Source organism: Grammomys surdaster, unplaced genomic scaffold (genome assembly GCF_004785775.1).
Source record: "Grammomys surdaster isolate TR1022 unplaced genomic scaffold, NIH_TR_1.0 193, whole genome shotgun sequence".
Taxonomy (NCBI): Eukaryota; Metazoa; Chordata; class Mammalia; order Rodentia; family Muridae; genus Grammomys; species Grammomys surdaster.
The window spans coordinates 9,368,431-9,381,717 of record NW_021604638.1 but is presented as its reverse complement, the minus strand read 5'-3'; the positions used below and the strand labels follow the sequence as shown (position 1 = coordinate 9,381,717).

Here is a 13,287-nt window from a genome sequence, read left to right as displayed (position 1 = left end):
GCGTGTGCATCGTGTTCATGTGCAGGCCTGATGTCAATGCTGAGTGTCTTCCTCAGTCACTCTCCACCTTACTTTTGAGGTAAGATCTCTCAATGAACCCAGAGCTCACTGACTGAACTCCACTGGCCAGTGAGTCCCCAGGGTCCATCTGTCTCTGGGTCCTCAGAGCTGAGGTCACAGACGTATGTCACCAGGCCTCACTCTGAGGTGGGCGCTGGGGATCCAAACTCAGGACCTCGTGTTTGCACAACAAGCCCTTTGCACACTGAGCCCTCTCCCCTGCCCCACACTTGCCTCTTGAGCTGGCCAAGCAGGATGAGGTTCGGGGCTGTGCCCGTGAGTGTGGCAGTGCCCCCGATGCTGGCCGAGTAGGGAATGGAAATGAGAAAACCCTTCCAGATGTTTCTGCGGTATTCCTCCTCCTTGGAGTCATCAGGCAGCTCCAGCTGGGCCTCTGCATCCTCAGGATGACCTCTGTGGGAAAGGGTTCAGAGAGAGGCAATTCAGAGTGGTCAGAGTCTCTGGGCCCAGGAGGAGCCAGCCATCTGAAGCTCTATGTGCGGCTTCAGGATTCTTTCTAGAGTCAAACCTGGCATGGGCCCTGAAAACCTTCCGCTCAGATACTCTACTCAAAGAATTCACCTCAAGGAAACACTGAGATAAGCAGGTCAGTGGGTAGCAGGGTGAACCACAGCATTAAATACTATTTCACTAAAAAGCAACCCAAATGTCCATCCAAGGGAAGTCAGCTACGTACAAGTCTCTTTCTGGATGGGTCAACTATGCAGCTGTCAAAACATGTCATTTGGATGCTAGTGACATGGCTCAGCAGGTAAAGGCCCCTGGAACTAACATGGTGGCAGGAGAGAACTGACTCCCGAAAGTTGCTCTCTGACCTCCACACGTGTGCGTGGCATGCATACTCGTACACGTATACACACAAACTCAAGCAAAATTAAAGTGTAAGAATGTGATAAAAAATAAAATTAAATGAGTGACTTGAGAGGTATCTGTTAAGCATCTGTATCAAAAATCACATGAGAAATATCTGATATCATTGCCTGGACTTCATTGTAAAAATATTCCTTAAATACCATGTCTCAGGGATGTACAAATACTCTAGCCTCCAATGGTATTATAATCTTGCTTCACTTCGTTACCCGGAAACGGAACTACCGTGTTCCCCCGCTTATATTCCTTCTTTGAAATTTGTTTTGTATTATTTTCCTTATACAATTTGACAAAAATGAAGCAAAGAATTACTAGTTGCTTCTTTGAGAGATTGTGAGGAAGCTAGAGGTGGCATAGCCTGCAATTCTGGTGCTCTGGAGGCTGAGGCTGAGGCTGGAGCTGGGGCTGGGGCTGGGGCTGGGGCTGAGGCTGAGGCTGGAGGACCCTGAGTTTGAGGTCTGCTTGGAATCTGTAGTGAGAACTGCCTGTCTCAAAATCAGAGGCCATGACTCTGCTGGACTGGTTCACTGGTTTGCCTTGGGGTTCTTTGTCTCCATTCCCCAGTTCCGGGGTTATGGGTCCACACTACCATTGCCTGGCTTTTCTTTACTTGGATTTGGGGAATTTGAATTCAAGTCCTCAGGCTTGTACAAGGACTACTTTGAGGACTGAGCTACCTCCCATCCCTCAAGCATCCTACTTCCTGTCTAGGGCTGCTATACAGTGTTTGTATATGGCTGGAATTAGGAATTGCATGCCCGGGGTCTGAAGTGTGTGGGGGTACGTTGACGGCTGTGACTAAAGCGATCAGTTCACCTCATACATGTGTCTCAACCACTTACAAGTATCTCAAAATGCCTTGATGTTTGTCAATTATTTCTCAATAAGTCAGGAAAAGAAAAAAGAAATGAAGATTAAAAATAATTGCACAGGGTGGTGGCGATGCGCACCTTTGATCCCAGTACTTGGGAGGCAGAGGCGGATGGATCTCTTGAGTTCAAGGTCAGCCTGGTCTACAGAGTGAATTTCTGGACAGGGCTACACAGAAAAATCTGTCTCAAAAAAAAAAAAAAAGAAAGAAAAAACCAACCAACCAACCAAAAGAAATTGCAAGCTGGGCACATGATTCAACAGGCTTGCCTAACAGTCAGAAAGCCCTAGGTTGGTCTCTCACAAGAAAATAAAAGTGAAGTTACTACCCCTGGTAACCAAACACTTTCTAAAACATATTTGGAAGCTCATTTTCAAAAAATAAAATTGGTTGATTGCTAGGTGACCTGAGTTTGATCTGTCTGACCCACATGGTAGAAGGAGAGACCTCATTGCTGAAAGTTGTCTTCTGACCTCCACACGTGTGCTGTGACTGTACATACACACACACAAACACACACATACACACATACACACACATACACATACACACACATACACACACACACACACACACATGAAAGAGGGTGGCAGCTATGGACTAGCGGGAGGCTAATGCCTGAGAGTCTTCCAAGGCTGAGGGTCTTGTTGCTTGCCTCTTGAAAGGAGGAACCCAGGAGAGCGTCAGTGTGTTTATATATTCGTAGTTTTGCCCTGATACATGTTTGCCTGTATGTGCATGTGTGCCCGTGGAGACCAGAAGTCAACCTTGAGAATCATCCTTAGGTGGTGTCCACAATTTGTGAGTGGCATCTCCAATTGGCCTGAACTCACCAAGAAAGTTAGTTGACCAGTGAGCACCAGGAATCTCCCTGTGGCCATGATGCTGGCATTTTTTCCTTCCTCCCCTCCTTCCCTCCCCCCTTCCCTCCCCCCTTCCTCCCCACCCCGCCATTCTGGGATCAAACTCATCCTCATGTTTATAAGCCAAGCACTTTTACCGACAGCTACCTCCCCGGCTCCATGGATGCCTTTCAGTTTTATAATAATTAAAAGTTTTGAGATAGCCTCTTGCAATGTGTCCCAGGCTAACCTCCAACTCTTCACCCTTCCTTAGTCTCCAAACGGATGTGATTGCAGGTGTGTGTGTCTACACCTGACTACTGACTGCTCTTTTAAAAGGAGGGGCCTCAGCTGAGCCACAGGGGTGAAGGGCAAACAGCTAGACTCTGGATCATCTGGGGAGAACTTAGAGCTGGCGGGGCTGCTGCTGTACCCAGTCCTTGTCAGTCACCCCCTTAAATCAGGCTCGGGATTCCCCCGGAATGAGACCAGAGCTTACCGTTCTGAACTGGCGAGAAACTGCATCTCCGTGGGCACTGTTCCAAGTCCATTTCCCCGTACAGTAGCTGGGAGAAAAAAGCAGGCGCATTGGTGAATGCAGAGAGGACTAACGGGAAGTTTCCAATTCTTGTGCAGCCAGTCAGGAACAAGATTTCACTGCCAAGATGCTATTCACTGAAGAAAAAAATGAGGCAGGTCAAGACACAGCAAAGGGACTGGGGAGAAGGGGAGGGAGGAAAAGAAGGAAAAGGTAATAGAGGGGCGTGGGAGGGGGAGGTAAAGGTCATGACTCTGAATTCTACACTTCACACCCCCCATCGATGTTTGGGGATGGTGCCACTTCCAGGCTGACTGACAACCCCTAACACAAACCAAGGCTGGCCTGAGGGACCATTGCTAAAGGCTACCTGGGAAACATGAGCAATGTGGGGGATGGTGTTCATTCATTCATTCATTCATTCATTCATTCATTCATATCTGTTCAAACAAAACACAGTCACTGACCCTGTGCAGAACACAGAAGAAGGCCCCTGCTCCAGTGGACACTGCATTCTAGAATAGGAGACAGACAAGAATATAATAATGACAATTCCAGGTGGCGATGAACGTTATAGAGGAAATACAACCAGGCAAGGGAAAAGAAAGTGACTGTCATGTACAACTGTTGTCATGTCACTAGAGCTGATGACATTCCATTGAGCCTGCAGTATGACAGTGGCCAGTCCTACAAAGCTCCATAGCAAAAGGCCCCAGGAAATAGGAGCATCAAGTCAAAGGCCCTGTAGTAGGAGAAGCTGGTAGAGCGAGGAAGCCAGGCATGCTGGGACAGTGATGAGTTAGGAAGGGTTAAGAGGTATGGAAAGCCAGAGGTGACAGAAATGCTCTGTGGTGTTACATTCTGCAGGTAGAGGCTTGGATGGGCTTCGGGGAGGTGGCTATCCATGTTAAATAAGGGGATGGTGGCTGGGCCACACCGGTGATCATAGATAGAGACACTGAGGTTGGCCAAGCTGTGTTGAAATCAAGACCTCACCGCCACCGAGGATGAAGAACTACAACTCAAGGATGCGAATTTTATGAAATGGGCCAAGTACAAAATCTCTTTGTGTCTCTTGTGTATCCATCAATCACTGATGAGACAGGAGACCCATCACCAGTCCTGCCGTATACCAGTATACCAGTCCATACCAAGCATAGTATGTCACGTGGGTGGTGTCACAGGACACACAGCACAGGGAAAGAAGGAGACACTATCCTGAAGAGTCTGGCTGTCAGGAGCCTGGGTGGGAGGGAACATTGTCACCTCCGAGTGACATGCTGGGAGCTAAAGACAGGACAAGTGGTGACAATTGTAAGGATGAGGGAGAGTGGCTCTCAGAGGCCCTGGGAAGGAAAGTGTGTTGCTTCAAGGGAAGTCTGTGGGGCTGGAGGTGCTCTCCTCTCTCGCCCTCCTCCATGTCCCCCTTCCCCAAGGACACAGACAAATCCTGAACACGCACAACTGATCACAACCACCGATCACAACCAGTCACAACCGATCACAACCGATTGACATTTTTCTTTTTTTTAACATGGAGTTTATCAGGTCACACAGCCCGTGCACTGGGAGGAAGGGTCTGGACCCTTGTCTTGGCCTCTCTCAGTCTCCCTAACCCCCACAGCTTGGGGACACCCTTCCTTCCTCCAGGCTGCTGTTGTCTTGCTGGCACCAAAGGAGAACAAGACTTTACGGCGTCACTTCTGCTATGCCCTGGAGTGCCCCTCCCCTGTTGAGCACAGCAGGGGTCTCAGGTGAAAGGCCGGGTCCACTCCTCTTAGACTGCTGAACAGCTCGGGCAATGGGACACATGTCCACACGCAGAGCACGAGGCCAGGGCTCATGGCACTGAGGCAGGAAGAAAAAGGCTGTTAATAACACACAGATGGGGGTGGAAGGAGTCACTCCCCAGAGGATGACCTCTGACCCAGTGACCCCTGGCCCTCACCATTTCAAGCTTGCTCTGTATCTTTCCCACTGGGCCCCAGGTATCTGGGGCAGCATCAGACACTGGCAGAAGCTTGCCAGTACCTGGGGCAGAACTCCGCAGCCTCAGGGACTGACTGTCTTGGGTGTGAGTCCTACCAGGATGATTTGTAGGGTCTCTGTAGTGGGCGGGGCCTCAATAGTTTTGACAAGCTGGGCAGGAGATTCTTTTGTGTTGTCAGGATTGAGAGCAACATGTCTGAAATCACAGAAGGGAAACTGAGGCTTGCGGTGTCTTCTGGCCCTGGTGGTGGGAATGTGTACCTCAGCGGGTTTCATATGGAGCCAGGCTGCTCACTGCCTACACCAGAGTTGGGGAGCCCCATATGAGACTGTGTGTGGTTCTAGGAATAAGGGGCTCAGTGTGTGCACCTGTGGGTGGGGTTAGGGATTCATACTGGTGTTCAAGTGTCTATTGGGCACTAGTGATGATGATGATGATGGTGGTGGTGGTGGTGAAGATGACGGTGAAGTTGGGAAACAGGAAAACCAAGGTGTTCCTTGCTCCCAATTTACTCATGACTGTCCCACTGCATCCCTGTGACCCACTTGGTTTTAGAGACAGAATGGAAACAGGTATGTGGGGCAAAGTCTCTGGAGTGCCTTTGCTGGGTTCTGGAGCCACAGGTCAGCCCAGAAGGCGGTGCTTATGTAAGGGCTTCACAGACAACAAGCCTTGGGTGCACACTGCGTGGGAGGGGCTGGAATCTGTGTGCACGCCACCACACGGCCTCCAGCAACCACGAGTCAGTCATCCTCTGCATTTGGAAAATGAGGCCTGGAGAGGCAGGTCAAGGCTGGGGACAAGGGGATCCGGTGGGTGAGTGGCCGAGTCAGGCCTATGCAGTAACCAGGACTGACGATTTACCCAGAACTGCCAACCGCCACCGTAACTCTCACTATGTGTCCAGGGCACTCACTCAACACTTAGTAGGTCTGACACAGAACTAATAAATATCCCAACTTCTCTGTCCAGCCTCTTGAATTTGCCTCAGGAAAGAGCTAGCCTGTTGAGTTGGGCAGAGAGCACCCCATGGAGGGCCAGAAACCCCCACATTAGGCAGTTTAGTGAACACAATTCATTTAGCACATCCTGTAGCCTGATAGTATTGCTCTTTCCGTTGGATGAAGAGGGAAACAGAGGGTTAACACAGATGCTAACTGGTCTCTTCATTCGCTTACTCATTATCTATGTGCATTTATTGAGCACCTATTATGTGCCAGGTAGTGCTTTAAGACACAAGACCGCACCAGCAAATGTCATTTACATGATGAACAAGAGTGACCCAATCCTTTTTGAGCTTGGAGACACATGACAGACAGCGGGCAGACGATCCCATGAACCCTCTCCCAGGATGGGAGGGGAACAGGAAGACAGACAGAGAGGGCTTTGCTGTCTACCCTGCCAATGTATAGAATGTGCTTTGGTTGCTGATGTCTTTGAGTTCTGTGCGTGTGCAAGTTCGTATGTGTGCGCATGTCTAGAGTCTAGAAGTACCAACTTTGGGTGTCTATGTCATGCTCGACCTTAGGTTTTAGAGACAAAGTCTCTCCCTGAACCTGAAGCTCTAGCTGGCCTGTCCCTGAAACTCTGGGGACCCTGCTGTCTCTACCTCCTCAGGGACGGGAGCATAGGCCTGTGCCACTCGCCTGACTTTTCACCAGGGCGCTGTGGATCCACACTGAACCATCTCCCTAGCCTGGTGGTGTTTTGGGTTTTGTTTTTGAGACAGGATCTTGCCGTGTAGTCCTGGCTGCCTTTGCACACGACATTTTCCTTTCTCGGCCTTTTAAACGGTGGGATTACAGGAGGCAGGAGCCATCATAACTGCCGCATCAGACCCTCCCTCTGTCGCAGACTCCTGTTTCATCCATGCCACAGGCCATCCTGACTTGGAGATTAGAGATTAGAGAATCTCAGGAGGTAACTGGCTAGCAAAGACTGAAAGAGAGCGCCCATGACCTCAACCTGCATGATCGCTCTGACTACAACCATACGGGTGGCTTCTTCCCAGCAGAGGAAAGACAGAAGAGTTCAGGATCAAAGCTAGGCAAACCCCTTGCCGGTTGAGGGATTCCGGGGAGCATAGCCTTGAGTGAATCTCCTTGGCTGAAGCCTGGGTTAGAATAGCACTCCCTTGTTAGTAATGACAAAATGCCACAGAACCTTCCAGACAACAGTCACAAAATTGGAAGGAGAGGTGGCAGAGACTCCCTGCAAGGTGGAGGACCTCCTGGGGTCTTGTCCAGTGCTCCCATCAGTTCGTGTGCTCAGAGCTCTGTCTCTTGCTTACCGTACTCCTTTAGACAAAACATTTTGCTTTTGTGAGCCTCCATCTTCTCATCTATGAAATGGGCACCATAAACATCAAACAGGTTAATGAGAAATTGGGCCAAGCTGACTCTCAAGGTCTTTAGGAAAGGGAAGGTTTTGTTGGCACGGTTGTTGACCTGGTCATTGGTGACCCTTCTGAACTTGGAGCTTCTGACAAACTCCTTGTTCTAATCAGAAGTCACCAGCACAACCCCACACGTCCTACCTCGTGTCTAACGCACAGTAACAGTGGAAAGGGCCCTCTCTTTGGCCTGAAGTTAACATTTCCTGAGCCTCTGAGGCTGATCATTAACCTTCAGGCCTCTGATCCTGCAGCCTGAAGGCAGATGTCTGGCCTGGGCTCCAGGGTCTCCACCTCCCCACAGCCTGCAGAATAGGAAGAACGGCTTTAGGTTTCCATTCATAACCAGCTCTGTGTATGACCTCAGCCACATGCTCTCCTTTAAAGGTCTTAGAGGCTTTGTTTTTGTTATAAGGGACTGGACACTCCAACAGTCATGTGGCCACCTTGTGGGAGGCAGGAGAACGGGATGGAGGGAATACAACCCCAGAGTCAGCCAGCCCAACTCCAACACTTAGTGACACTGGTCATGTTGCCATGGTAACCCCTGGGGACTTCTCCCTCCTCTCCTTCTTTCTTCCTCAATTTCTATTTATCTAAATGATGCCGATGGGACCCCCGTCTCAGTCAGACACAGACCCCCAGAAGAGTCCTAAAATACAATAAGTACTCAGTGAGTTTGGTTCTTCTGCAGACACATCAGGAAAAACAGAAGATAACAGGTTCAGCTGAGGTTGAAAGGATGAAGGGGTAGCGTCAACTGTCTGATGCCACCCCAGGGTGACCATGAGGCAGTCCTCTCAGAACCCTACAATGTGGGAGGGAACAGTTTGAAGGCCAGGAAGACAGAATGCTAGGGTGAGCTCAGCAGCCCTTGCTTGTAGCCTGAGTCTGGTCCTCCTTGTCTGAGTTGACCTGTCAACTGAGAACAGCTCTTAAAATTTTGAAATAGTTCAAAATAGCCAGAGCTTGGGAAGTGGCTCAGTCAGCAAGGTGCTCATTGTACAAGCACAGGAAATCTCAGTTTCATCCCAAGTACCCAATAAAAGCCAAGTGCAGGAGCTGGAGAGATGGCTCAGTGGTTAGGAGCACTGGCTGCTCTCCTAGAGGACCTGGGTTCAGTTCTCAGAACCCACATGGCAGCTCACAACTGTCTGTAACTCCAGTTCCGTGGGATCCAACACACGTGCAGCATGGCAAAACATCAAGGCATGTAAAATAAAAATAAATAAATCATTTTAAAAAGCCAAGTGGAGTATGTGTCTGTATTTCCAGAGCTGGGGAGGAGGAGACAGCAGGGTCCTGGCTGGGACTGGCTGGCTAGCAGTCAGTGAGCTCCAGGTTCATTGAGAGACCTTGCTGCAAAAGGTATGTTACATGTTCACCTTCCCAAACATATACAAACACAGAAACACACAGGACCCACAGAAGACCATCTGGGGATGACACAGTTGTAGGAAACCTTACCTTTGGCTCCCATGTGCGATGTTTTCTTGGCATGTAGCCAGCCGTCGGCACCCTGCCACCTTCTTCAAAGGCAGAGTTGGGAAGTTGCGACAGAGTGGCCCACAATGTCTAAAATGTTTACTGTCTGGTTATTTACAAGGAACAACTGCCAACCCAACTACCTGGCAAATGTCCTTGATTACCTGGAAGACTGTGTCCTGTGACAATACCTCTCTGCTGTTTCATCAATGGTGACTTTCTAGATGTTTCACTCCATCTTTCCAAACCCATCTGTGAAGTACTCCTAAACCACTTTGAATTTCAGTGACATGTATGATGAGCATATACCCACACTTGCCAGACATGGGCACTCTGTAGATGGTGTATGGATCAATGTGCAATTTGTGTATACATGTGTATATATGCAATGTACATGTGTGTGTGGGCATGCATATGTGTCCATGTGTGTGCAGTATCCATGTGTGTGCATGTATGCTTGTATATGCAGTGTCCATGTGTGTGCATGTGTGCTTGTGTGCTTGTGTATATGTGTGCATGTGTGTGAAATATGCGTGTGTAAATGAGTGTACATGTATACATGTGTGTGCAGTATCCATGTGTGTGCATGTCCGTGCATGTGTACACGCCTGTGCATGTCTACATGTATGTGATATGTGCATGTGTACGCAGTATACATATGTGTGTAGGTTGAATGTGTATGCAGTGGACATGTATGTGCAGGTATACATGAGTGTGCATGCATATGCGTGTGTGCAGTGTTTATGTGTGTGCAAGTATACCATGTATATGCAGTATATTTCCATGTGCAGGTATACATGTGTGCATTTGTATGCAGTGGACATGCGGTGCATATGCACATGTATATCCAGATGTGTAAGCATACATGTGTGCAAGTATATGCAGCGTACATGTATGCATGCAGTATACATATGTATATGCAGGGATGCATGTGTATATCATGTATACATGTGTGTGCATGCATATATGTGTGCAATCATGTCTGTGCACGTGAAAGCCAGAAGTGAACCTCAGGCATTCTTCAGGAGTCATTCTTTTTTATTTTTTGGACATATGTAGTGACAACTGGCCTGGAACTCCTTATAGACACTAGGTTGAATTTGAACTCACAGAGATGAACTTGCCTCTGCCTTCAAGTGGCTTAAAAAATATAGGAAGTTATTTTCTTCAGGCATGATGAAATCAGGGGAAGGCATCATGGGGTCACTTTGGAGGCACAAGGACCTTGAGACTTATTATTGGCAACCCAGTGATTCACACACTCCCACCCCATAGTGACAAAGTGGCTGCCACATCACCTCTACTTTAAAATGTCCCACTTTTTATTGATGTCCGTATACATTTAAGAGAGGTCTAAAGCCATCCACGCATAGGCCAGGATTGCCATCTGATCTCTGGCATTCTTTCTGCCATGCTCACAGACCCTGCATAGCACATGCTGTGCTGAGAAGGGTGAGCTGAAGGCAGACACACTCTCTATTGCTCCCAAGAGAATTCTCACTGATGTAGCTCGCTTCTGGCCACACTGCCTGGGTTCAAAGTCAGGCCACCTTCTCTTGTGTGATCTAAGGCAGATGTAAGACTGTGTGGCTTACATCTGAGCCCCACACAGTCATGTGAACACGTCTGCTAAGAGCCCAGTGTCAGAGTGTAGAGAGGTCAGACCTCTCAGGTCAGTGCAATCTGCGACAGGAGCTCATCTTACATTAATAGCGCCCCTCATGCCAAGCCCTACTCTGAGACAGGATTTCTCTATGTAGCTCTGGATCACCTGAAACTCACTATGTAAACCAGGCTGGCCCTGAAACTCACTGAGATCAGCCCGCCTCTGCCTCCTGAGTGCTGGGATCATAGACACGCACCACGCTACTCTCGGCACCCCTCCTCTCATCGTGGAGAACACTGCAGCAACACCACAGACTCTCCTTGCTAGTCTGCTGTGGAGTTCTCTGAGAATTTGCATCAGGGAAAGACACTGCAAACATTCATGTAACTTGATTAAGTTCTTTCAAAATGCCCTTAAGAAGGGCTAGCCTGGACTAAGATCTCTCCAACAGTGCCTGAGAATTTGCCCAGCACCTGTTCCCACCTACACTGGGACTTGCCCATCTGATGCTTGCAGGCCTCACTGATTCCTGGGGTGCTTCTCTGGAGCTCGGCTCAAATGCTTTCAAAGTTAATTCCAGTACCTGCTTAACCCATTGCTTAGCATGCAATCAGTGTAAGGTTAAAAGGTCCAGGGACCCAAGGCTTGGTGGATCCAATTCCAATTAACTGTCATTGTTAAAACATTCACCCCACAGCACATGTCCAGCACATGCGTGTGCCCTTAACCTTCCCCAGTGGCCCGTGGGCCTCCGATGCCCCCCCCCAGCAGCAGTGTGGGCCCTGGCATCTGTCCAGACTCACCTGTGTTCTCATCACCTTCCCGGGGAAGGTCCTTCCGAGCTTCCCGAGCTTCGCGCTGGCCAAAGAGGCTCTTGAGGATGGCACTGGCGATGGGTAGCATCATTGCAGTGGAGGCTGTGTTACTCAGCCACATAGACAAGAATGATGTGGTCACCATCATCCCCAGGATGAGCCTGGGAGGCAGAGAGAGTTAGGGCTGGATCTAGAACTCAGGGTCCAAGGGAGTCTATGGTCTAGTACCTGGGGAGTCTATGCGTTGGTTTTACAGGAGAGCAGTTGGGGTCCAGAGAAGAGCCCAGTGTCAGAGGTTAGAGAGATCAGACCCCACAGGTCAGTGCAATCTGTGACAGGAGCTCTTCTGACATTGATAGCACCCTTCATGCCATGCCCCACTCCGAGACAGGAGTTCTCTATGTAGCTCTGGATCACCTGGAACTCACTATGTAGCAAACACAGAAGCAACTGCCTACGCTTGTCTTGTTTGATTCGGTGTGTGTGTGCAACGGGCTCCACCAGTTCTCTCCTTTCACCTCTGGGTGGATTGCAGGGCTCTAAGTCAGGTCACTGAGCTGGGGCAGCAAGTGCCTTTGCCCACTGAACCACCTGGCTGCCCCGGGCTTGTTTTAGATCCAATGACAACTTGGCATATTGCGCTTAAAGAACTCGACTGTTGAAGTCAGTCCAAGCCTGGCACTTCCCTGCCTTGCCCCCAGATCCTTAATGGCATCCATTCCAGAATGAAGCGACCTGGCACTAGAATCTGCCACCTTGCCCCTCCCCCTTCTGCTCCCACGCCTGCCGGCTCGTACTGCTCACAAGCCTGGGCTTCTTGCCAGCGCAAAGCCAACCTGGATGCCCCTTTCTATTCCAGCCTCTGTCTGGTCCACCCCCACCAGCACGGTCTAAGTGTCCTGGGGTTGCCATGTGGAGATCATTTAACTGCACAGTGTTAGGTAGGAGATAAATGGAGGCTTCACCATAGATTAAGCCCAGGACCCCAGCTCCTGTCAGGTTCCCTCTGACTACAATGGCTTCTGGATTCTTCATCCATTTCTGTCTCCTCTGAAACTTGTCTCTTCCTGGCTCTCTTGCTATATCTTCAGGGGGCATTTCTTGGCCTTTCGTTCCATTCTGCCCAGCTGAGCCCAGAGGCTCCCTTCTCCAGGAAGTCCTCCTCCCTCTCCTCTGGGACTTTATACTCAGGGTCCAAGTACACTTGGCATTAAACAAGTGTGTATCTGAGACTATCCTCAGGTCTTCAAATGGGGATGGATGGTTCGGTAGCATGAACAGTGGCCTGGGACAGTGTCACTGAAACACCTTGTCGGGAGCACTTTCCCATTACACTGTAAGACAGTGGTTCTCAACCCTCCTAAAGCTGTGACCCCTTAATACAGTTCCTCATGCTGTGGTGACCCCCCAACCGTAATAGTATTTCATGGCTACTCATAGCGGTAATTTTACTAGTGTTGTGAGTCACAATGCAAACATCTGCATTTTCTGACGGTCTTAGGCGGCCGTGAAAAGGTCATGTGACTCCCAAAGGAGTCAAGAGCCTCGGAACCTTGAGGTGTCAGGGACAATTAAACCTGACACCAAAGGATGGTTGTTGTTAGGTCTGCCATGGTAGCACACCACAGTGATGTGTTTGTAGAGGTTAGTGTGCGGTGCCCTGGTACACGTGTGTGCTAAAGGGATTATTTGGACAACTGTACTTTGTTGTCACTGGGGTTGTTTTTATTTCATCTATCTGTCTATTATCTATCTATCTATCTATCTATCTATCTATCTATCTATCTATCTATCTAT

General features: G+C 49.3%; 1 protein-coding gene across 1 annotated transcript in view; it reads right to left on the bottom strand.

The window, feature by feature from the left end:
- The window catches only part of Slc13a3 (solute carrier family 13 member 3), a 65,961-nt gene that overhangs the window by 26,919 nt on the left and 25,755 nt on the right, over window positions 1-13,287 (bottom strand). The window contains exons 3-5 of the mRNA XM_028769608.1: window positions 11,479-11,651; window positions 3,164-3,230; window positions 295-474 (exon numbers count right to left, since the gene is read on the bottom strand). Of these exons, the coding sequence (XP_028625441.1) occupies window positions 295-474; window positions 3,164-3,230; window positions 11,479-11,651 (420 nt within the window). The remainder of the gene's footprint in view (window positions 1-294; window positions 475-3,163; window positions 3,231-11,478; window positions 11,652-13,287) is intronic.